This window comes from Periplaneta americana, chromosome 6 (genome assembly GCF_040183065.1).
Source record: "Periplaneta americana isolate PAMFEO1 chromosome 6, P.americana_PAMFEO1_priV1, whole genome shotgun sequence".
Lineage (NCBI taxonomy): Eukaryota > Metazoa > Arthropoda > Insecta > Blattodea > Blattidae > Periplaneta > Periplaneta americana.
In genome coordinates this window covers 65,246,730-65,273,620 of record NC_091122.1, presented here as the reverse complement: position 1 = coordinate 65,273,620, position 26,891 = coordinate 65,246,730, and the positions used below count along the sequence as shown (strand labels likewise).

The 26,891-nt window shown below is 34.8% G+C and overlaps 1 protein-coding gene across 3 annotated transcripts in view; it reads right to left on the bottom strand.

Annotated features, from left to right (window-relative positions):
* The window catches only part of LOC138701394 (protein Spindly-like), a 40,734-nt gene that overhangs the window by 10,461 nt on the left and 3,382 nt on the right, over positions 1 to 26,891 (bottom strand). For 2 of the 3 annotated variants that reach the window (XM_069828246.1, XM_069828245.1), the window contains exons 2-6: positions 25,354 to 25,551; positions 22,598 to 22,735; positions 12,798 to 12,977; positions 5,651 to 5,860; positions 1,524 to 1,622 (exon numbers count right to left, since the gene is read on the bottom strand). In XM_069828246.1, coding sequence (XP_069684347.1) covers positions 1,524 to 1,622; positions 5,651 to 5,860; positions 12,798 to 12,977; positions 22,598 to 22,735; positions 25,354 to 25,551 — 825 coding nt within the window. Of the gene's footprint in view, positions 1 to 1,523; positions 1,623 to 5,650; positions 5,861 to 12,797; positions 12,978 to 22,597; positions 22,736 to 24,579; positions 24,833 to 25,353; positions 25,552 to 26,891 lie in introns of those variants that run through there. The other variant, XM_069828247.1, reaches the window with a different exon arrangement.

Here is a 26,891-nt window from a genome sequence, read left to right as displayed (position 1 = left end):
AAAAAACTTATCATCGAGCAAGTGCAACCATAATTTCGCGTTAACATTCTCAAAGGATGCTGGTACTACTCTATGTTTTGTCTATGATTGCCTGTATTTGTCAGTAACAAATAGGGTTTTTCTTGTTCTTTTGATACGGAAATATAAATGTTCCATCACAGTATTTGCATCACTGGTTTAGTAAGGTTAATGTAAAGTACCTGAGTTTACATTTGATTTATGAGTTTATGACACACAATTTGATTATAAAAGAAATTAAGAATTATAGAACATAAGAAAGAAAGAACAACAAAATTAGAATGTCCATATATAGCAAGAGTAAATTATATAAGGCTACTTAGAAAAATTTTGAAACATAGTAGACCTGGGTTATACACAACCAAGTTATATGTAGTTCTGGCTTATCCATAATTCTGCAGTGCTTGGGAAAAGTGGCATAAGTCAGTTTCCACAAACATTTTTTATTATCCATTTTGAATCTTGCGTACACTACTTTTAACACTTGAATATAAGTAATTGATTAACTAGCGGACTTACTCGTGTTAATTATGTAAGTCTGTGCGGCTTACAGCTGTTTCGGTGCTTCATCACACCATCCTCAGATTCAATCACATATGTTTAAACCAGCAGATCACACCAAAATACGCACAATACAGGCAGATCATTCCAAACACGCTACAAAGAACATATTAAAGCAATAACCAGAGGACACAATACATCTACATACGCCGATCACATAACTAATGCTAACCATACATACAATAACATAAATGCGGACATGGAAATCCTACACATACAACCCAAGAACCAAAAACTCAACACACTGGAACAATACGAAATAAACAAACACACTAAAACACACCCTGATCAAATTCTCAACACACAGATCAATTTCAGTACACACACACTACTTGACTCCACTTTTCAACACTTTTCAACAATCAAACGCACCTACACAACAGGCAGAGAAGTACGAGATGACGCCGAGATCTAGTAGGCTCTGAGGATGGTGTGATGAAGCACCGAAACAGCTGTAAGGCGCACAGACTTACATAATTAACACGAGCAAGTCCGCTAGTTAATCAATTATTTATTTTTTATTAATTTATTGACAACTTACGAACATCTGCTTGCTTGGGAAAAGAGACATAAGTATTTCTTCCATTACAATAATTCATACAGAAGAAAATCAAATCGACATAAACCAGTGTGAAGACAGTTTTTTTCCTTCTCCTGTAAAATTAACATTTTTGACTTATGCCACTTTTCCCAGGCACTACAGAATTATGCACAGGTCCTGGCAAAATTACATGATCACATAGAAATTAATTTACCTCTGATTGAGGTTCTGGTTGATATGTAACTTTCATCTATTATCACGCACTACATCTCACTTCATGATATGTGTCAGAGGAAGAACAAATGTTGCATACATCTCAAGTCTAATTAGTGAACTATGTTACTAGTCAGCAAGCAATTAAGTATGCAATGAAGGGGGAAAGGAACTGGTTTCATAAAGTTACCTTAATCCGAGCTTTATGGGCTTCAACGAGTTGTTTCTCTTGCTCTTGTGTTGTGAACTGTATTTTCTCCCATTCCCGGCATAAACACATGTACTCTGACTGCAACCATACATACAAATATCAATTATGTACAATAATAGTTATATTTTTATTTTATTTTCCATCATTAATAAAAATAAACTCAACAAGCCATTTAAAGTTGGCACAACAAAATATACTTGCTCAAATTCTTAGCCCAGGTCTGCTCAATTTATAGCAAGCTACATTCATAATGAAACTCCAAAAGAGCAGAACCTAATCAAATGTAGAGAATATGATGTGATATACAGGCCTAATGTATGATATTATACAGGGTATAAACGATATACAGGGTGAACCGTAAGTAATATCATTAATTTCAGAGGTTCTTCTTCTTCTTCATCTTCTTCTTCTTCTTCTTCTTCTTCTTCTTCTTCTTCCAATGGTCTTCCTATTGGGGTCATCTAGACCATCAGGAACCTGGCATCCCAGTAGAGGTGTGAGATCTTGTTTTCTTTCTGTTTCGTTGGATCAAACTTTCTGCTGAAATAATGAAACAATTGTCTTCAGAGACAATTAATATTAGGTACTCTCCACAAAACTGGCTTCATTTATACACCGACGTATCCTTGATCTCCAAAGAACAAGGTGCCGGTGCAGGTGTTACGTGCTGTCTCTTCTCACTTTATAGATCTCTTGAATATGGAACAACAAGTTTTGATGGAGAAATCATTGCAATAAGTGAAAGTCTCGGGAATCTTCTATGCCACATCAATAAATTTAAGAATGCAGTTATATTGTCAGACTCCAAAACAGCTATTCTATCAATAGTCTCTAAACACACACCTTCATCTCAAACAGCAGAAATAACTAAAATGCTCTCTCAATTAATATCACTCAATAAAAGAATTGTATTCCAATGGATACCATCCCATTGTGGAATCCTGGGAAATGAGAATGCAGATGCATTAGCAAAGAAGGGCAGCACTGCTACTTACAGACCTGTTACTAAATCTTCATATTAGTCTGTGAAAAGATTTATTAAATCTACATACTTAGACTTCAACAAACAAAATTGATAATACAATCTCATGGGAGAAAATGGAACTCTCTGCATCATAATTCACAGTTAATTCCCGATTTACCACGAAAATCGTTTGTAGCTGCATTTAGATTGGCAACAGGCCATGATTGTTTGGCCGAACACCTGCATAGAATTGGAATATATCAGTCCCCTAACTGCCCACTGTGCAACTCAAACCAAGAAATGGATTCGGAACACCTCAAAATCTGTGCTTCAGTGGCTGACCATGATATCTTTGAAAAATATTGGAGTGCAAGAGGTCAAATGACTTTATTGTCAAATGCCTGGCATTAGAAAACAACAACAACTTTCAGCATGTTAAGAGATCTTGCTCGTTCATTGGGTCCTGACTATTGCATAATATGCATCCTGGTGAATTGATATTTATTCAGTGCAGATGTTCTGCTAAGCAGTCATGACCTGTTGCCAAACAAAATAATGCGACTGCTTCTTTTCGTGGTTTCTTTCTATTCAGTTTGAATTCTTCACGAATGTTTTCCCATTTTTTTTCTTTTTATGTTTTCCTTTGTGATTTTCTCACACTTTTGTTTCACTCTTTTTTCATGATTTTTTAGCTCAAATTTACTGTATTTTGTAGTTTTACAATTGATTTTAGTCCTTTTTGCCAAAAAAAAAAAAATCTGCTTAATCACTACCATGAAACCCTATATGAGAAGGTATCCATTGAATAGTTATTATTTTGCCCAATTTTGGTAATGATGTACTACTGTTCTTATTTCTTTGACTGTTGTTGAATGTGATGGCTTCTATTGCAGCTTTGGAATCGATCAGTATATCAGTTTTTCTAAATTTCTTGGGTCCAGCGATCAATTGTGTAACAGCAGTTAGAATTGCAAGTAGTTCTCCTTCAAAGCAATTTTATTTCTTCCAACTGGCATGTAATAGTTGAACAATTCACTGTAAACTTCAGCTCCAGCCCCTCATTTTCAGCATACTGCGAGTTAAATCACTGGCTTTCCCGAAATAAGGCATGAAATGTTTCATATAAAACAATTTTTATCTTGAAAAGGAAGCAAAAATCTCCAACAGTATTTATTTATTGTTTTATACTTTACTGACATCTCTTCCTTTAATAGTTGGTATATTTATTTGAATAGTTTTAATTTTGAATTCCCCCCCCCCCCCCTGTTGTGAAGGTGCTTTGGGTTTATCAATTTTCGCGAATAATTGTATTAAACCTTTTTGTCTGAAATATTTCAAACAATTACCTCCTGAAATTAATGACATTACATACGGTTCACCTTGAATATTGGTGGCAGAACATAAATATCTGAAGGAAAAAAGTCAAATAATATTTTTCTGTAACTGTTCAAGGTTTACCCAGAAAAAAATGTGTTTTGTGAGCCTAACTTTTTGAAACTGAGAATAGACAATCATTACTTACATTGCCTGATACCTAGGGTGACCAAAACAAAATGTACAAAAGCAGAACATTTGAAGGAAAAAAGCAGAATATTTTGAAAAAAAAAGAAAAAAAGAAAAAAAAAAAGCCTGACAACATATTAAATTCCTTTTCATTCACTGAGAACAATAAAAACAATAGGCAAACACAGTACCAAAGCTAACCATTGTTATTAATCTTACAATTTCATTGTTCATACTTCTGTGAAGAGGAAATGTCCTTCAGTAGCTTTTGGGATTTCAATAAATAGATGTGAAATTCTTTACATGTAAAATGCTTCAAATTATATTGTACTGTTACAATACCCTTTACTGCTTCTACTGATAGTCCGTTCCTTTCATCTTACCACTTAGGCCCGGTTTTATAAACACAGTTACAACCTTACGTTCAGTTTAAACTCAAGTTTTTCGTTCTGTTTCGTTTTATAAACTTAACCTCCAGTAAACTGAAGTTAACTTCAGTTTAACTTGATCGCCAGTCGTCTGCCATTTAAACTGCAGTTCAAAGCTCAACAGTGCAAGATGGTGGTTCCCGCTATACACGTAAATATTGTCGATGTTTTTGAAGAACTAATGAGAGATGATGAGGAGGCGATCAACATAATTGAACGACCACAGAGGCCAAGAATTTTTCGAAATAGAGTGCATCACTTCGAAGCTCATCTGTTCCAATGTTCTAAGGTACAAGAGGGTATGATCCAAGGTACGAACCTGGTGTACCATGGATCACTTTACATATCCCTCCATTTTATTTTTTCGTCCTTAATAGGTATGTAAAACAGGAAAATACCTGTAGGAAGTTGTAAAGGAACCTTCAGTAATTATTTCAAGCATTTTTTCATTTAAAAAATTTCTTTTTCCAAAATTAAAAAAAAAAAATAAAATGTGAAAAGTGATTCAAAGTACACTGACACTCAAAGATATCTGACCCGACTAATCGATAATGAACGATAATTTGTTGGTGTAAGTGTGCCTTCTGTAGTTATTAATTCTATGAATAGTCGGCATAGATAATCAGTGTCACCAATCGTACATAAACATACCCGCATTATAGAATTCAATTTTTTATACCACTCTATTGATTGTAAATCAACACTGAGTTTAGCTGGAAACCCCTGATATTGTCAATTATAAGAATAATTTATGCTTAATCTCCATCATTTTCCTCGACACTTTTTTAAATCATCCCAATAATGGTGTCACCTATTGAGAATTAGCGAAACTATTTCGAAGTTTGTCAACTTGTTATATCTCTGGTTTTGACTTATTCCGTGGTTAGAAAGTTTACTTACACAGGTCAGATACCTTTGAATGTCAGTGTTCAACAGTCTCCTCTACTAATTCTCTCTGACTGTTTACATACTGGTACATAAAATGTTTCAGATTTTTTTTATATTAACCAGTATTAAATGTTAAATTTGACAAACTCTTCATAAATATGAAGGATGGGTGGAGTGGAAAAAATTCTCTCCGGCACTGGGACTCGAACCCAGGTTTTCTTAAAAACATTCATTATGTTATTAAAGAAAAAACTAGTTCAAGATATAGTGTTTAAAAAAACAGGATGGTCTTATCGATTGTTTTAGTTAATGTTATAACTTACTTTGCATTTTGAGACTTCAGCACATTTCTCCATATACAATTTCTTCATTTGTCTGTATTTCTTGACAGCCAATTCCAGGTTGTTTTTCATAACTTGCCGACTATCCTCAACTTCAGCAAATATTGAGTTACCCTTTTGTCCATCAGATTGAGGACGAGATTTCAGCATTTCTAATTCAGTTCTCATTATAGCCAGTTCGTCTCTGGTACTCTGTTACAGAAGAATTATTTACAGTTATTAAGATGTTTCTCAAGATCCCAGTATTCATTAGACAAGAAGCTAATTGATGACTTTTTATGAAAAACTTAACCTAACACTTAACCGAAATCTTTACATACATTAGTGTGAAAAATATTAGGGTCAGTGAGAAAACAAATTGCAAAAATTACTAATGAAGTTTGTCTTACGTGAACAATTCAACTTTCTCGCACATACCTAAAAGAAGAAACCTATATGCAGCTTTTAAATTTACTATAATTACCATGAAAGGTCCTCTGATTGAGGTTCTGGTTGATATGTACATCTATTATCAAGCAGTACATCTCACTTGGCGATATATCAGAAGAGGAAGAAGATTTGTTTATATGCATCTGAAGTCTGACTAGTGCACTATGTAGCTAGTTGGTGATGTATGCAATGGAGGGGGAAAGGAACTGGCCACCCTACCCCATTATCTCATTATTATCAAAATGACATAGAACAAAAAGCACTGATTCAATATGAAAAACTTATTAGATTACCAGGAAACAATTGGCATTCATACAGTCCTCTCTGTAGATTGAAAACTAAAAAAAGTTTCATATCCATTGTTCAAGAATTAAAACAGAAAATCAATATCCCGAATTTAAAAGAAAACTTACAAATTAAACCAAACCTTTTAACTCTATTAAATATAGAATATAATCTAAATTTAACAGAAGAAATACTAACATCAGAAGTAAACACTGAAATAATGAAACAATTGTCTTTAGAGACAATTAATATTAGGTACCCTCCACAAAACTGGCTTCATTTATACACCGACGGATCCTTGATCTCCAGAGAACAAGGTGCTGGTGCAGGTGTTATGTGCTGTCTCTTCTCACTTTATAGATCTCTTGGATATGGAACAACAAGTTTTGATGGTGAAATCATTGCAATAAGTGAAAGTCTCAGGAATCTTCTATCCCACATCAATAAATTTAAGAATGCAGTGATAGTGTCAGACTCCATAGCAGCTATTCTATCAATAGTCTCTAAACACACACTTTCATCTCAAACAGCAGAAATAACTAAAATGCTCTCTCAATTAATATTACTCAATAAAAGAATTGTATTCCAATGGATACCATCCCTTTGTGGAATCCTGGGAAACGAGAATGCGGATGCTTTAGCAAAGAAGGGCAGCACTGCTACTTACAGACCTGTTACTAAATCTACGTATTACTTTGTGAAGAGATTTATTAAATCTACATACTTAGACTTCAACAAACAAAATTTGATAACACAATCTCAAGGGAAAAAATGGAACTCTCTGGATCAAAATCCACAGTTAATTCCCGATTTACCACGAAAATCGTCTGTAGCTGCATTTAGATTGGCAACAGGCCATGACTGTTTGGCTAAAAACCTGCATAGAATTGGAATATATCAGTCCCCTAACTGCCCATTGTGCAACTCAAACCAAGAAATGGATTCGGAAGACCTCAAAATCTGTGCTTCATTGGCTGGTCATGATAATATCTTTGAAAAATATTGGAGTGCAAACGCCTGGCATTAGAAAACAACAACAACCTCATTATCTCCTGGCCTAATTGCCTCATAAGTGGTGGTTTCTTGGTATCACTTTTGAGGTTCAGACCTGTCTTCGGGCAGTTGACTAAACAACAACCATGAAAACTGAATGTTATAAAAATGAACATATTCCTCAGCAAGACAATACATGTCTCACACAGTTACTTAACGGAAGAATGCAATGTGACACAGCAAATTGTATCTTGCAAGTTGCAACTGCCATTGCATAGTTCTGATTATTTTCAGTTGGACTTCACATGTTTGATACAATAGAGCAAAGTACAGTACTTCTATGATACTTATGCTATTATTTATTTATTTAATCTTATTTGAAAGTACATAGACACATTGCCCATAAAAGCACCTTCTTTAGTTATGTAACTTCATTATTTATAATATATAAAATGAGAAATCAAAATGTAATGCCAGAGAACAGTAGCTACTTAATTAGTCATGTAAGAATAAATTTGTATTTTAAACTGCATCATCTGTTCCCGAAAATAAATGAATATTATTCAAATAATTTAATATGTTAAAAAATAACAACTTTTTAATTAAGGGTGAATTCTTGTGACTGACTGTCTTTGATCTTGTAATTTGGAAAAGTACATTTTTTGCGTGACTTGACGAATGATACATAGAAAGGAAATACAGTATACTTTCGATTATCCAGCTAATGACCGGGAAAAGGTATCCAGATAATGCAAAAAATCTGATAATACGAAAGTTTATTATTTTGCATGTACCATGGTGAATAAATCTTTTAAATCTATACTTAATTTCATATTTACTGTGATACACACAGTAGGTATATATAATTTTACACATAAGATTAAAATTCACTTACAATATTTAAGATTGTAGAAAACAAAAGTAAATTTATTTTCCCACCTCCTCAACAGAGAATTGTTAAATTCGAAGCAACAAAGCTTAGTTCAAACCTACCGTTTTAATTTGAAGTGCAGTATAATTTTTTCATGATTTCTTGTTGTTGTTGTTGTTATCTAATGCCGGGCTTTGGTAATGAAGCCATTAGCGTTCTTGCTCTCCAATATTTCTCTGTGCTGGATCCATCAGGTAGAACTTCACAGGTTATGAGATGATCTTCAGTCATTTCTTCTTCTTTGTTGCATAGAGGGCAATTTGGATTTGTGTAAATTCCTATTTTATTCAAGTGTTTGGCCAAATAATCGTGTTCTGTAAGCAGTCTGAATTTTGCTACTGCAGATTTGTCACTTTACATTAATAAGTAATAAATTATTTTCGAGTATAAGCCATGCATGGGTAATCCACAAACTGGATAAACTGCACATGGATAATTGAGAATATACTGTAATTTAAAAATTTCTGGAGAATCTGTTTTATTTGAGATGATATTTCTCAACAAGAGAATTGTATGTGCTGATCTACTAGAATGGATTGCATACTTACTTAATGGCTTTTAAGGAACCCGGAGGTTCATTGCCGCCCTCACATAAGCCCGCCATTGGTCCCTATCCTGAGCAAGATTAATCCAGTCTCTATCATCATATCCCACCTCCCTCAAATCCATTTTAATATTATCTTCCCATCTACATCTGGGCCTCCCTAAAGGTCTTTTTCCCTCCGGCCTCCCAACTAACACTCTATATGCATTTCTGGATTTGCCCATACTTGCTACATGCCCTGCCCATCTCAAACGTCTGGATTTAATGTTCCTAATTATGTCAGGTGAAGAATACAATGCGTGCAGTTCTGTGTTGTGTAACTTTCTCCGTTCTCTTGTAACTTCATCCCTCTTAGCCCCAAATATTTTCCTAAGCACCTTATTCTCAAACACCCTTAACCTATGTTCCTCTCTCAAAGTGAGAGTCCAAGTTTCACAACCATAAAGAACAACTGGTAATATAATTGTTTTATAAATTCTAACTTTCAGATTTTTTGACAGCAGACTGGATGATAAAAGTTTCTCAACCGAATAATAACAGGCATCTCCCATATTTATTCTGTGTTTAATTTCCTCCTGAGTATCATTTATACTTGTTACTGTTGCTCCCAGATATTTGAACTTCTCCACCTCTTCAAAAGATAAATTTCCAATTTTTATATTTCCATTTCGTACAATATTCTGGTCACGAGACATAATCATATAATTAATTGATGATCTAGTGGACTTACTCGTGTTAAATATGTAATATTTTCCAGCTTACAGCTGTTTCAGTGCATCAAGCACCATCATCAGAGCCTACTAGATCGCGGCGTCATCTCGAACTTCTCTGCCTGTTAGGAGGGTGTGTTTTATTGTTGGAATGTGTTGGATTGTGTGGTCGAATAGTGTGTGTGTACTGAAATTGATCTGTGTGTTGAGGATTTGATCGGGGTGTGTTTTAGTGTGTTTGTATATTTCGTATTGTTCTAGTGTGTTGAGTTTTTGGTTCTTGGGTTGTGTGTGTAGGATTTCCATGTCCGTATTTATGTTATTGTATGTATGGTTGGCATTGGTTATGTGATCGGCATATGTAGATCTATTGTGTCCTCTGGTTATAGCTTTAATGTGTTCTTTGTAGCAAGTTTGGAGTGATCTGCCTGTCTGTCCTATGTAGAACTTGTCGCAACTATTATATGTGAGTTTGTATACACCTGTGTGGTCGTATTTATTTGTTTTGTGTTTTTTGTGTGTTGAGATGTCTTTGTAGTGTGTTTTCTGTTCTGTATGTTATGTTGTATTTCTGTTTTCTGAATGAAGATGCGATCTTGTGTGTGTTTTTGTTTTCATATGTTAGTGTGATGTATTTCTTGTGTTCTTGTGTTTGTGTTGTGTTTTGTGTATTCATGTGTTTGTTAAGTTTTTGTTTTGTCTTCCTTATGATGTTGTCTATTATGTTTGGATTGTATCCGTTTTCTTGTGCTATGAATTTGATTGTGTTCACTTCTTCATTGTAGTGTTGTTGGTTCATGGGTATGTTGAGTAATCTGTGTACCATTGTCCTGAATGCAGCATGTTTGTGTTGTATGGGGTGGTTAGATGTGTTGTGTATGTGTGTGGTGGTGGTGGTTGGTTTTCTGTATATTTTGAAGTGAACACAATCAAGTTCATAGCACAAGAAAACGGATACAATCCAAACATAATAGACAACATCGTAAGGAAGACAAAACAAAAACTTAACAGACACATGAATACACAAAACACAACACAAACACAAGAACACAAGAAATACATCACACTAACATATGAAAACAAAAACACACACAAGATCGCATCTTCATTCAGAAAACAGAAATACAACATAACCTACAGAACAGAAAACACACTACAAAGACATCTCAACACACAAAAAACACAAACAAATAAATACGACCACACAGGTGTATACAAACTCACATGTAATAGTTGCGACAAGTTCTACATAGGACAGACAGGCAGATCATTCCAAACTCGCTACAAAGAACACATTAAAGCTATAACCAGAGGACACAATACATCTACATATGCCGATCACATAACCAATGCCAACCATACATACATTAACATAAATACGGACATGGAAATCCTACACACACAACCCAAGAACCAAAAACTCAACACACTAGAACAGTACGAAATATACAAACACAATAAAACACACCCCGATCAAATCCTCAACACACAGATCAATTTCAGTACACACACACTATTCGATCACACAATCCAACACATTCCAACAATAAAACACACCCTCCTAACAGGCAGAGAAGTTCGAGATGACGCCGCGATCTAGTAGGCTCTGATGATGGTGCGTGATGCACTGAAACAGCTGTAAGCCGGAAAATATTACATATTTAACACGAGTAAGTCCACTAGATCATCAATTAATTATATTCAAGTGTTAAAAGTGGTGTACGCAAGATTCAAAAATGGATAATCATATACTTTGTCTTTTCGGGATCTAACATGTTCACGTCATCCGCATAGATAAGCAGCTGATGTAACCAGTTCAATTCCAAACTCTCTCTGTTATCCTGGACTTTCCTAATGGCATACTCTAGAGCAAAGTTAAAAAGTAAAGGTGATAGTGCATCTCCTTGCTTTAGCCCACAGTGAATTGGAAACGCATCTGACAGAAACTGACCTATACGAACTCTGCTGTACGTTTCACTGAGACACATTTTAATTAATCGAACTAGTTTCTTGGGAATACCAAATTCAATAAGAATATCATATAAAACTTCTCTCTTAACCGAGTCATATGCCTTTTTGAACTCTATGAATAACTGATGCACTGTACCCTTATACTCCCATTTTTTCTCCATTATCTGTCAAATACAAAATATGGATTGCATACTGAACGTAAATTTAGCAATGTTCCTGATGTCTCAATGGAACATGGAATTTTGTACAATTCAAAATAAAGATACTATAGGAATTTATTTTGAATAATTTCAACTGTTTGTTTTTATCTTTTTCAACAGAGTCTCGAAGTATCATGGATGACTGAGACAACTTTTACAGGCCAAGGATATAGAGATTTGTTTAGCAATAGAGAAAAATGTGTAGAATGGCAGATGACTCTGTATTCGTCTATTTATTTCTTTTTAATATCATTAGTATTATTCATTAAGGATCCTAAGTATACGAAACTATCTACTTTCTAAAATTTTTTATCGTCTATTTTTAGGAAACCTTTATTTATGTTTTTCTTTTTATCATTAACTATCATATATTTCGTTTTTCCTTCATTTACTTCCAATCTCAATCTCTCCGCTAAGTTTTTTAGTGCCACAAATGTTCTTTTTATGTCTCTCAGACCTGCCAATAATGTCGATGTCATCTGCATAAACTAGTACCTGTACTGACTTATAAAAAATGGTCCCTCTTGTTTGGATGCCCACATCCCTTATTATTTTTTCCAGACCCAGATTAAACAGTAGACATGATAGAGAATCTCCTTGTCTCAGCTCCTTTTTAGTTAGAAGTGTTTCAGACATATCTGTTTAGATTCTAATTTGGCATTTACTATTTTCCATAGTGGCTTTAACTATTTTAATAAGTTTCTTTGGTATCTCACAATTCTCGCTTTATATGCTGTTATTTATGTATATCCTTAGCCCGGTCACACTGCATAATGAAATATAATATTGTAAGGTTTTCTTTTACACGTGCTACAAACTCAGTGTGATGACCTTAGCTTTATTTTTGTATTGAAAAAAGCTGTTTACTTCAGATTTTTTTTTCGAATTGTGGGGATGAAGGAAGGAAATCACCAACTGGATATGAACTGAGGCAAGCACGGTAACTATTAGAACCTCAAGAATTTTCACTAAATGGGTTGAATCACAAAAATCTAACCACAAGAACTTAAATGTGATGAAAGACCAATAAATGGTAACTCGTAACTCCAATTTTTGTTATACATACCTGAAGAGAATCTGAGCATGATATGTAATCCTCCTGTTTGGCTGCTAAACATTCCTTAGTTTCATCAAGGGTACAGGTGAGCTCTTCTACTTTTCTGCTCAGCAGCAGGTTCTGTTCTTCAAGCTGCTTACATTTCTCATTTAATTCTACCCCTCTGCTACGTAACTCAATATTTTCTAACTATAACATGAAAATAAAAGTTTGTAAGCATCTGATATTTGCCACTTAACAGTACAATATACAGCAATATGTTTTGCACTTATACAGGGTGATTCACGAGGATTTACCGCCCTTTACGAAGACATTCTGAGTAAAAAATGTCATATAAACATGGGTCCTATTCTCAATATTTACAGAGTTACGTTTCGTTATTGGAACGCATTGCTGTGAACGCGTGATCTTGGTCAGCATGCAGTCAGCAGCCAGCGCGAGCGCTATGGAAATCATACATTCGTATGCAGTTATGTAGCGTGACGACTGCCGTTCACAAGCATGCGGCCAAGTGTACTCAAGCGGACGGCGACATTTTTTAAAATGTGTTGTAAACTCTCTAAGACTATACATTAGGATGCAAAACTGAACTGCAAATAATTAAGTCAATGGAAGTGATGTGATTTGTAATAATTGTTGTGATAAGTGCGTAAGAATAATGTAATTTTCTAGTTAAAAACAGGAAAAAGATGTCTGTATGAAACAACTAAGGAGTTCACAGCACATTTTTAGCTTCATAATATTTGCCAATTAAAGAAATGATACTTTTGAATGGTTCATTCTCTATTTGTATTATTCTTTTACCTTCAAACTAAAGAAAAAACGTATTTTACAAACAACTTTAAATTAGTGTAACTCTGAAAATATTGAGAATAGGAACTATGTTTATATGACATTTTTTGCTCAAATTGTATTCAGAAATAAGCTCCATGAAGGACGGCAAATCCTCGTGAATCACCTTGTATGTTTTTCATACCTGTACAATTTGTTCTGAAGTTCTGGCAAAATTCCTATATTTTCTATTTTAATTTACCTTGGTTACACGTTTTTCGTTTATATGTTTTTTACACTTATATGATCGTATATTAATCCCCAGGAGATATTAAATTTAATTTATACTTTCTAAATCAATTTTGCTCAAAAATTACATTTGCCACAAAAATGTAAGAATGCGAAATCACACCACATGTTCATTCTTAAGATGCAGCCCACTTTGAAATTCGTGGAAATTCGAAGCTGTCCATGCTTGTCTCCAACAACATTGTGTCCTTGAATGACGCTGTTACTGCTTCAGAAACAGAGAACATTTCATAACACACCATGATGTAACTGAATACTGAATAAATTACATAAGAGTTATCACAATTTGAAGGCATGGCTTATTCCTTAGGAGCAAGTAGCCAAAATAACTTACTTTTTTTGTAAAATAATCACATGCTATTAAATGACGATCACACAGGAAGAACAAGATAAGTCAAAGTAAAATTTTCCGGATTAGAGTCTGAAATGTAAATATATCGACCAACTTTGACTCTAAGCAGCTAAGATTTCCTACAAATAATCTTACATTCTTCAAGAATATGTGTTATAAATTTCAGTATAGTACTATATTATAGCCTCAAAGATGGCTTAACTGTTAAGTTACTAATTTCTCTTGGGAAAATTTTACTGAATTGATATAACTTGTTCTCTTCATATAGTCTTCAAATGCTATTTCAGATGCTATTAAATAGAATTTCAATTACACGTTTTTCTCACTTATGAGTTTTTTCTTTACACCCCCACAAAAACATATATATGAAGTTTTAGTGTATTTCTCGCTCTTATATTGTAGTTTGAATAAAATAACTTCACTGTTCATGTGGTTATTTAACATGAACCTCTGTCACTGCAAACTGAGTTTGGCAGATTGAATAACAAAAAAACCATCCACCACCACTGTGTTGGAAAATGTACATCTTACAACATAACATGCAAAGAGATGTTTTCATTCTTAACAGGGGCGGCTTTTGGGGCAGTGCCAGTGTGCCATGGCACCACCAATGAAAGAAACAAAAAATAATACCCTAAAAAACAGTTGTAATAATTTATTTCTACGTATTTTATTCCTATTTCATTTGAACGAGCGCGCGCACAGATCGGGACGCACTCTTGCAGTGTTTTTTCGAACGTTGGAGCCAGTTCTCTGTGGCACCGGGTAAGCCCATATAACACTATACAAAAGGCTACTGGTTTAGTTCATATGCGGTTCTTATGGCGGAGACAGAGCCGAGTTCAATTTGACTCAGTAGTTAAAATTCCGCCCGCTAGAGCACAGTAATGCAGAAATTCCCATAGATGGCAGGGTTTGTTGGAAAAGTTTGGCAGGAAATCGTCGTTTCAAGAGCAGACTTACACGAAAAGTTTGGCGCCAAATCTTAATGCAATGTTACCAATTCAAAACTAATGCACACAACTTGGATTTGAAAGTACAAATTATTATTCGTTTAACTGTATCGAATGCAGAGAAAGTCAGTCATGGTTATTTTTAGAAAGACAACTACGTATTTTCTCATATTATGTAACACTATTTGTTAATTTTGTGTGATATTTGTTTTATATCGCGGTAACTAAATATCGTTACACTGTTGCTAGTATTGATGCTTTTGTTAACGATATATGAGATTTGTGCAGGACATGAACATGTGTTATTCAAGCTGCTGCCTTGGATTCATCTGTCTGTTTAAGTGAAGTGTAAACGTTTTCATTTATTGTCTGTATCACCGTTCATTTCGTGTGTTTTTGCCAGTAACTTTACTAGTTCTAAAAGTTATTTATATTTTGACTTAACCATACTGTGAAAATTTTGCATTTATCTGTATTTGCAAATTTTGTTGTTAGTTGCGGAATTGTTATTGTAACGATTTTCTGGAATATGACTTAACAAAGACATTAGAATTCGGTATCATTACCGAATAGGACGTCTATAAATAAAGTACAACAGACTGCTACCTATGTGTTGGTTAATTATAGTGATTGTGGTGTAAGTAATACGTGAGTTTGGTGTGGAAAAAGTGGAGAGATGAATAAAATAAGTGAATTGTTGCAAACTCCATTTAGTAGTAGGACGCTTGCAGAAAAAATTGCAATAAAGAATTTGGGTAGACCGCTTCCAAATCTGAATCTTCATCAACAAACAAAAAGTCGATGCCGCAAGTTCAATCCTGATATTTATTACAAGAACAAATGGATTTGTGGCTGCGAAGAGAAAAATGCTTTCTTTTGCTTTGCATGTGTGTTGTTCGGTGGAGATGTAAGTTGGTGTAAGACCGGAATTACTGATATAGGGCACATATGGTCTAAAATGAAAGTGCACGAGTCATCTAAACGTCACATGGACAATGTTTTAAGTCTTTCATTTTTGGGGAAAACCAATATTCAGAGTAAGCTGGATACGCACTATAGGCAAACAATAATCAACCACAATAAACAAGTGGATAAGAATAGATATATTCTAAATTTAATTATAAACTGTATTCGGTTTTGTGGTGCGCTGGAGTTGGCGCTCAGAGGACATGATGAAACAGAAACATCCGAAAATAAAGGAGTGTTTCGTGAATTAATTCAGTTCAGCGCTGAATTGGATAAAGATCTGAAAGTTCATCTATCTCAGTCTTCAGTCTTTAAAGGCCTTTCCAAGACTATACAAAATGAACTTCTCGAATGTATGTTGCAGATATATCATGAAGAAGTTCGCAAAGAAATAAAAAGTGCCAACTATGTAGCTGTAATAGCTGATGAAACCACCGATGTATCTTGTGAATTTCAATTGGTAATTGTCTTACGATATGTTATCAATGGGAAGCCAGTGGAAAGATTTTGGAACTTTATTAACCCAGAAGCTCAAAATGCGAATGCTATTGCAGACTGCATTTTAAAAGAACTCGAGACCTTAGTTGGTGACAATCCAGGAAAACTTATTGCTCATAGTTACGACGGAGCAAATGTCATGAGCGGAGGGTTAAATGGAGTACAAAAGTTGATTAAAGACAAGTACCCGAATGCAAATTACATCCATTGCTATGCGCACCAACTAAATCTCATTATGTCCACAGCTGCCTCTGTTAATCGTAAGGCTCGCATCTTTTTTGCACATCTCTCAGGAATTTGTTCTTTTTTTTCGAATTCACCACAAAGATCAAAAGTAATGCGAGAAATCATAGAGAAAAGTTTGCCCCGAGTATCACCCACTAGATGGAATTACCATTAACGTGTAGTCAAAGATCTTTTTGAGAACAGAGAAGACCTTATTAAAGTGATGCAAACTATTGAAAATAATGAAAACATAAAGTCGTCATCTACTATTGAAAAAGCAGGTTCCTACAAACAAAGACTTCAAGATAAAGATTTTGTTTTCTGGTTGACATTTTTCAATAAGATAATGCCTCATGTCGACATAATTTTTAATCAATTACAAAAGAAAATCGCTGAGCCAATTAAAGTAAAACAAGATATTCAGAATTTTGAAGAGAATCAGAGACGACATTGGTGCAATTTTCAATGAGTGTGACGAAGTAGTGCCTGCTAAGAGATCGCGAACTGATGATGACTTCAGAAAAAGAGATGCCTTGGAAGTATGTGATGCTATCCTTTCTGAGATAAAAACCCGATTTCGGTTCACGGGACACCTCACTGCTACCAACTTGTTTGAGGTTAAAAGTTTTGATAAATACATTAGAAGTTTTCCGGATAAATATCTTGATGAAATGACAGAAGTTTATTCATTTCTGGACAAACGAAAGTTGAAGGGCGAGCTAGAAGTTTTCTATGGTAGGCCTGAATTAAGAGCAGTTTCTGGAGCAGTTCCATTTCTTTCCTTAATTCTAGAAGATGAACTATGTGATACTTTCGAGGAGACAATCAAAATTTTGAAATTGTTAATTACAATGCCCATCTCCACTTCTGAAGCTGAGCGATGCTTTTCTATGCTGAAAAGAATAAAAACATTTCTTAGAAACACTATGAAGGAAGAAAGATTGAGTGCTTTAGGAATGTTATCGTGCGAAAAATCTTTCGTATGCAAGATTGAAGGTTTCAATGCAAAAGTGATAGACTTGTTTGCCAACAAAAAGGAACGACGAATGGATTTCCAGTACCGTTCTTTTTAATCCAGATGCAGATGTCTATCTCTCGGCGTTGGATTGGCACTTTGGTGAGTACATTGCTTGGAATTTAAAAATGTTAGTGATTAGTTAAAATCCTCTCTTAACATTCAAATGATAAATTTTATATAAGCATATTTTTAAGTTAGAAAAGCGTTTATTGCTGTTTTTGGTTTCATATACTGTACTAGGTGCATTATTAACTGCACACCTGGTAAAACAGCTCGCTTAATTAATTTGTTTTATTTAACATAATGTAAACATGAGCTGTGATTATCACCTTTTTACATTTTTGGCACCACCACCAGAATGTCTCACCGGCCGCCACTGATTCTTAATAACATTAATCAACCCTATTTCGGCCAAACACAAGCTATCTCACTTGAATACAACTCAGACTGAGTCACTGAACTATGAATATGAAATTTCATAATTTGTCTGTCTCTAATGATGATCTTAGTTGCCTGAAATAGAAGTATGGGTTGCAACAATCTCATATCACGAGAGTTTCACTGTGTGTTCATCTACTGTTAGGTCGAACAGAGACGCCGGCAGATGGCATATATTTTCATTGTATATATTATACTAGCTGAAATCACCTGGTGTTGTCCGGCTTGTCCTCCTTTTTTTTTTTTTTAACTGGTTGTTAGACTTTTCGGAAATCTCAGAAACTCAACTACAGACAACCAAAACCATGTTACCATGTTAGCTTTAACGTGTTTTTATTTACATAAACAAAGATGCACAATGATGCCAACACAAAAAATTACCTTCGTACACAATCCACACTATATTCACATTCGTCTGGAATGGTTTGTTAAGGAATGTATTCAAGAGTAATTTAGAAACATGTTAAACGAATTATTCTTGCACCAAAAACGGATGCTACCTGGACCGATTATTTTAATTATGTAATTATTTTATAGTTCCATCTGGTATTGTATGACGTTATGGCTGAGATACCTATTGTTAATTGTTTTTACTCATAAAATTAGGCCATAACAGACTGAGTATATAAGATCTAGCACTCAGAGGGGTGGATTTCGAGGTTTGGGGTGGCCTACAAACCACAAATCGTGCTAAAGATGTTGCTTTGCTAATTAATCAATATGAAGTGTTGTGAACTTTACAGAACTATTACCTATTACGTATATAACATTCTCAGTGATCACATTGTGTCTATTGTTACAATTCTGAGGTTATTTTCATTGATTTAAGTACATTGTGGTGTAAGAGGATATCGAAGTTTCACCTTATTTTGTTATGTAGGTTGGACATTAATAAATAATGTGTCCCATTTTGAAGGTTCTAGATACTAGACAGCATTCGCTTAAATAATGTAGATCGATCGGGCGACGCATGACTGGCACGAAGGCCATGCAACATACGGCAAACCATCTCACTTACACTCGACAGTTTTATTATTACTGAACTTACTGTTGGAAATGATGACCTTCTGCTGCAACACATCTGATATCTTTTAAGGATTTAAGAATTTTAATGGCTTCCATATGCTATGGTTTTAGAGACTTTTTTTGCACGAGATGACTGAAATATTTCTCATATTTCATCCAGTTTTTCCTTAGTAAGTACACAACGTGGTCTTTTGTTGCTTTTATTCAATACTGACCCAGTTACTCTAAATGTTTAACGAGGTTGCATATAGTGTTGACATGTGGAACAGTAACATTAGAAAATCTTCTTGCAAATCATTTTTTTACCTTTCCACAATCACTCTTTTCCAATAAGTCTCTACCATGAAAATCCTTTGCACTAATGTAAATTTTAAATTTCTGTGATGCTATGTGAACGAGTTAATCTAAACACTTCACTAACACAATCAGAAGAATAACACACAATCTAATGTCAACACAGCCACTCTAACAGATTAACTGAAATGGACTGTTGAACCTTCGGGAGATGGTTTGCCGTGGGTTGCTAGGCCTTCATGCCAGTTGACTTATATTATGTAAATGAACGTTCTGTAGATGACACCACGCAATTGTGCCTTGCTCTATCGAGAATCATGGCAGACAGCACTCAGGCTCTGCTGCCTGTTAGAGGAGCAGTACTGCATGTGGTGTTTTGAATTCGATTTGTGTTTTGTTCATTTAATGGATGTGTATAAATTCGACATTAATAATTTCGGGTAGTGTTCTGTGAGAAAAGATTTTATACATTAAGGTTTGGCCAGCCTCATGGTCTAGTGGTCAGAGCTTCTGGCTATAGCTCATGAGGTCCCGGGTTCGATTCCCGGTTAGAGCACAGGAATTTTTTCTTAAAGGGGATTATTCCTGTGTTCGTCCATGGTCTGGAATTTAGGTTAAGTTTAGATTTAAGACCTCTCCTGTCAATACATTATCATAATCATACTATCACATCATCGGGGTAATGTAACTCCGCCTTCCAGGCGCCCCAACCTCAGAAGTGGGTTACAATTAAGCCACGGCCAGGAGAGAAGACCAGAAATGTCGAAAAGACAACCTGGTGGCATTGGATAAAAAAAAATACATTAAGATTCGACAGGCAGGCCTGTGCCGTATTTGAAAATGCCAAAATAAAAGTCTCAGTTATACCGAAACACTTCTGTCTGAAAGCAAAACAAAATTCGGAGACTTAATAAGAGTGAAGAAGAACAGAAGAATCGTTTTTTGAAATAACTACACAAACATTTTAGTGGTTCGGGCAAGAGAAACTAGCATCAAATGCTTTGATTGACATGCCAATAAGAGAGTTCGAACTTATCAGGGTCGAAAAAGAGAAAACAGTGCTGAACGTTCTCAGAGAATTAACAAATAACGAGAGTGTAATGCTAGAACTAGACAGCATAGTCCAGAGTTAATATGTAAGTTAGCATTCCATTACGATCTAAATATCGATTATGGTCATTTTAATGATATTCAAATAGGTAAAACGGATAAAATAAAATGCAAAAATGGAGTAATGGACCAAACAGATTACATTGTGCTGCTGGAAACGTTAATTCTGAGATTCAAGATCCCTCACAACCATTTAAAAACTTAGTGATAGTAGTACATCCGCTACATCCATTATCAACACATGTTTTAAATAATATACGACAGTGCAACACCTTATTCCAAGTGGTGCCGTTTGGTGACAAAGCCTTCTTCCAGCTGAGAGAACAATCCTCAGTTCTTACAAACATACAGTGAAGCCTGTTCAAATCGGAACCTAAACAATCCGGAATCCTATTTCGGAACAATTTATTGGTCCCATCGAAATTCGTATGTATTATGTGTAATTTTTTCTGAATAAAACGAAAACTGTCCAACATGGAAACGGAAACTGCCTGCTACTGTTCAAAACGGAAATAATATTTTGGGCATACTGCTTTAATGTAAACTATATTTCGAAACAGCGTGTAATTTTAAGGAATATATGAAATATGTAGGTCACTAAGATAAAAACAAGTTTTCTTTGCAAAATTTTAGAGGGTGTGTTGGCCTGTCAGTAATAAACTGTATTACCCTGTTAACCCTTCAAAGATTTTCAATGCTTCACACCCGTGTACTGTCGTAGCTAGATAGAGCAGAAATGTAGTGATTTCCTGGTAAAAAGAAGTTGCATAAAATGTGTTATTAACATTAAGTGATGAAGTAAAGATTATCGAGTTAAAGGAAAATTAGAAACGAAGTGTATGTGAATTAATATTGAAGTTCTGTTGTGGAAAATTCAGGTGTGACACTTTAAAAAATAAAGATCATAATGAGTGAGTGGCTTGCGGCCAATATTGGTGACATAAAAGAAACCAGAAACCAACTAATTATGTGAAAATAAATGAGCTGTTGTGGGAGTGGGATCTTCATGACCTTTCAAAGAACATGTCAATTTCTGGATCCATTCTGCAAAGCAAGCCATTGAACTGGCAAAGAAATTAGATAAACCAGAATTCAAGGCATCTAATGGATGGCTCCTAGTCCAATTAATTAACAATGTGCAATGATATAAAGTACAGTATTATAGTATAGTGTTAGATATTAAATTGAATAAGATTAGTAAACTTTAGTGAGTTACGATATTTATACAGAAAATGAGATTAATCAAGATGATTCACCAACAGAATAAGCGGCAGAAAGCTAATTTAATGTGAGTAGTGTTAAACGGAATATTTTGTACTTCTTGCAGTTTGCGGCATGCCATTATGTTTTTCATGTATACGAATGATAAAATATTCCATTTTAATTTCACATCTGAATAATATGGAAACCTGTCCACAACGGAAAAAAAAACAGAACCATGTCACTTCCGCTTTGAACAGGATTTACTGTATTCTGTTTCAGACACTGTTAGATCTAACGTAATACCAAGCTTAAAAGTAGAATTAATTGAACAACTCCAGAGTGTATTGCATGGTAATAACAGTTACATTCATACTTCTAAACAAAACTTTGAAAATAATTCAGGAGCAAACGACTTATAACTTACAATAAACTAATTACGCCTATTCATTAATAATAACAAAGCTGTATTTGGAAATATAACAGATTTAAGTCAATAATATTTATTTATAACAAGACATGCAGCAAAGCGCACTGTTATGGTTAGTATTTATATAATTATTTTTTAATTTCTCTTTCGTTTCTATACTAGATGTAACTTATTAACTCAGTTATGGTTACAAATAATAATAAAGTTATATATAACCACCTCTAACTGCTTCACAGGCTCTGTGTCAGGCACTTGTTCCAATTTTTCTTGAAGACTGTTCATTTTTAGTTTCAGTTCCATGATTTCAGTTCTATGCTTCTCTTCTTGAGAAGCAAACTCTTGTTCCAGCAACTCATTCTGTTAAAATAGAACAATTATGTGTAAATATCAATACAAATCTACTGAAATAATTTTACCTCAAGCTAAATTATTCAAGTAATAAGATAACAAACAAGAAAATTTATATCTACCAACATAAAAACACCATCAACTGAAAGGCTAAAAAAAACACTTTTTACACCAGACATCTGTATTCAAATCCCAGCAAGTCTAAGTCAAATACAAAAACTGTGTTTCAGATAAGGATTTTCTCAATGTATTTTCATTTTCCCTGCTAACATTTCACCAAATAAGGGAAATGCCAAAGATAGTAGAGTGATTTACAGTTTCGGCGTATTTCGGCTTAAGGGGCACACAGAGATAATCAATGATTGAGAATCAAAGTATTTATTGCAAAGGAGATAATTTTATCGACAAATAATAATTTACATCGGTTCCTGTCCTGTGCAAGATTAATCCAGTCTCTATCATCATATCACACCTCCCTCAAATCCATTTTAACATTATCCTTCAATCTATGTATAAGCCTTCCCAAAGGTCTTTTTCCCTCCGGCCTCCCAACTAACACTCTATATGCATTTCTGGATTCGCCCATATGTGCTACATGCCCTGTCCATCTCAAAGTCTCGATTTAATATTCCTAATTATATCAGGTGAAGAATACAATGTGTGCTCCAAATATTTTCCTAACATCCTTAATCTATGTTCCCCTCTCAAGTGAGACTCCAAGTTTCACAATCATACAGAACCGGTAATATAACGGTTTTATAAATTCTAACTTTTAGATTTTTTGACAGCAGACTAGATGACAATAGTTTCTCAACCGAATAATAACAGGCATTTCACATATATATTCTGCATTTAATTTCCTTCCGAGTGTCATTTATATTTGTTACTGTTACTCCAAGATATTTAAATTTTTTCACCTCTTTGAAGGATAAATCTCCAATTTTTATATTTCCATTTTGTACAGTATTCTAGTCACGAGATATAATCATATACATTGTCTTTTCAGGATTTACTTCCAAACCTATTGCTTTACTTGCTTCAACTAAAATTTCCGTATATATATATATATATATATATAATTTTAATGTACCGAAGTACATATGATATTTCCATGCAGATATTCTGCGTCATCATACGATGAAAGAGTGATGGAATGGAGAGAATTTTTCTCCGTTCCATTACTCTTTCATCGTAAAATTTCCGTGTTTTCCCTAATCGTTCGTGGATTTTCTCCCAACATATTCACGTCATCCACATAGACAAGAAGCTGATGCAACCTATTCAATTTCAAACCATCTTAGTTATCCTGAAATTTCCTAATGGCATATTCTAGAGCGAAGTTAAAAAGTAAAGATTATAGTGAGAATCACATAAGAGTAGTTCCTAAAAGGCTAATTTGGCCATCTCTTCAGTGTTGGCAACTAATAAAAGATATCACCAAAGAGGGTAAAATCACAATGTCATGTACAATAGTAATAATAATAATAATAATAATAATAATAATAATAATAATAATAATCTATTAACAATGACAATGTCTTGCTTATTTACTTACTAACTACATCACGTTTTTATGTTGGGAGGTGTTTTCTAAATGGTTCAATAATTTATGAAAGAGTAGCTCTATATTTTCCTCCTGGATTTCACGCACGGTATGTTGGAAATTAGTAATTTAATCTGATCTAATATTAAAATATATTTTGTCTGACAACATGAAATTCATTGCTTTGACTAAACAGTTTACGATTCAGGAGACCTAACCTAAAAATATATTTTGTTTGATCACGTGAAATGATTAGTACAAACTCCGAAAACCGAATGCCACTTTGAAATGTATGCTTAAGAATACCTACTTCTAATAATTTTGCTATTCCAGTTATAATTACTGTCTCTGTGTGCATTTTCTACCAATCACCCAAGTGCATGTATCACACTATATGTCGTATTTATTTACACTTATCTGACTATAATCTGGAATTGTAACCACAACGCAACATATACAATAACTATTATATACTAATACGATACTGATATTAATTAATTATTAGTATGTCCGAATTTCACTAGCTTCCAGTAATCGACTCAGAAATCTAGAACAATTTGAATTTTCAGAATTTGCACTACCGACAACAGCTGTTCCTGCTGCCAACATAACAGTTGGAAAATCACTACTAGTTGTAGTATTTCTCAGTATCGAAATTCGAAATGAAGTTGGCAAAAGAAAATTCAACCTTCAAACTAAAAAATCAGCATAATCCACTAGCATACGTAGTAATGGTGGAAAAATGGTTTTACCCTTAGGGTATTAAGTAAGCTGATCCAGACTATACTCGTGATTTTAACATGGCAGAATACATAGAGTTATTGAATGTTAGAGTAATTTTAATATACAGGAAATGAAAATGATTTTGTAGGAGATGCATTATGAGAATAAAGGCTTGAACTATGACAACTGTAAACTTAATCTTTCTAGCTCTAGATAGTAGTGCCATATTTAAAGTGAAAGAAAGAAAAATAGAATGTTGTACTACAGGAGGGTTCCTTGAATTCTTTTGAAATGAATATAAAGTAGCTTCAATAAAACCTGATTTAAAAATTTCATGCCCTTATACTTAGCTAGTACTTACCTTGGCAGATAGTTCCTTCAGAGACAGTGCAAACTCTCTTTTTACATTCTGCACATCTGCTGCTCTGGAATCTTTCAAACGGTCACACTCCTTTTGCAGTACCGCTACATCTTCAACAAATTCCTTGTGAATTAACTCCGACACTTTGAGCTGATTACGCAATTCATGTATTTGCTGCTCGTATTCCTGCTTATCCATCTGCAAACATTAATACAATCAAATACGACTAAATTTCAACAATTCAGGCTTTAATTCACTTTCAAATACTGCTGATGGTTTTAAAAAACATGCTATTAAAGACAGTTTCTTTAGCTTGGCAGTCCCTTATGCTGCTTCTTCATGTCATGAATTAACAACAGATCTATCATACAGCACAATGCAACAATACGAACATTTACATGACTATATATGACACACATGGGCAAACATGGCTCAAATAAGCCACCATATTTCGCGACCATAATTAGGATGATGTAAGCATAATCCAATCAATTGTTGTCAATATTCTTGACAACCCTGTAAATGAAGATCAACATGGTATCATTGGTGCATGACAAACATGTCTCTTTCGAAGGTACAAGTAAGAAGAAGAATTTTTCTGTTGTCAGGCAGGAGAAAATACTGTATAAAGTATTTTATTTGTTTAAAAAACTTTGTTGTGAGTTAGGAAAAACAGTGTGTGCATGTGTGTGTGCAATAAGCATCAATTACTTAAGCATACTAAAAAAAGTGTTCAGTATCTCCCAAAAACAAAGGGAGACATTAACAAGTGCACATACACACACGCATGCATGCACATGTATTTGCTATGTATATATACAATTGGTTGTATAAAATAATTTTTATCATTGAAAAGTAATTCCTGACTGTTTGTCACTAGCAACATTCTCACAGTCCACCATCGAACAAGCTCAATGAAACTCCTAAACTGATGTGTGATGCGTCATAATTAGTACACTGTGGATAGTATTGTGACAGCCGGGATACGATCTTGCGACCGGCAGAAGGAGGGCAAGGTTGGCGGTGGCTCGGCGCAGCAAGTGAAGTTGCATGCGCATCTGCTTCCTGGGGCATGTGCTGTGGCGTAGAGAGGAGAGGAGAGACGGTGACCGTGGCAGAGAGGGGGAAGTAATGCGCCTGCGACTGAGGGGAGAAATCCAGAGAAATCGAGAGGCGCCTTCTTCTGGGCATCTGTAGAAATTTCCAGCATCGTACTTTCTGGAAACTATGGTTTAGTTATAAATACGACACGCGAGTGAACTTGAGCAGCAGTTAGTTAGCTGCAGTCGTTGCTAGTTTTGGACAGCAAGGCAGTCTTGTGTAGAAGTGAAGCCAGCTTCGAGACCGGAGTTCGACTTGAGTTGTGTCCGTAACTGTGGGAGCCGGAAGTCCTGAGTTTGAGTGCAGTGGACCGCAGTTGGGGGACCTGAGTTCGAAGTTCAGTGGATTGTCTCTGAAGGTCTGGGGTTCGAGATACTGTGAACTCGAGTGACTGAGCTAGAAGAACTAGCCAAGGCAAACGAACTGTGAACTGAAAA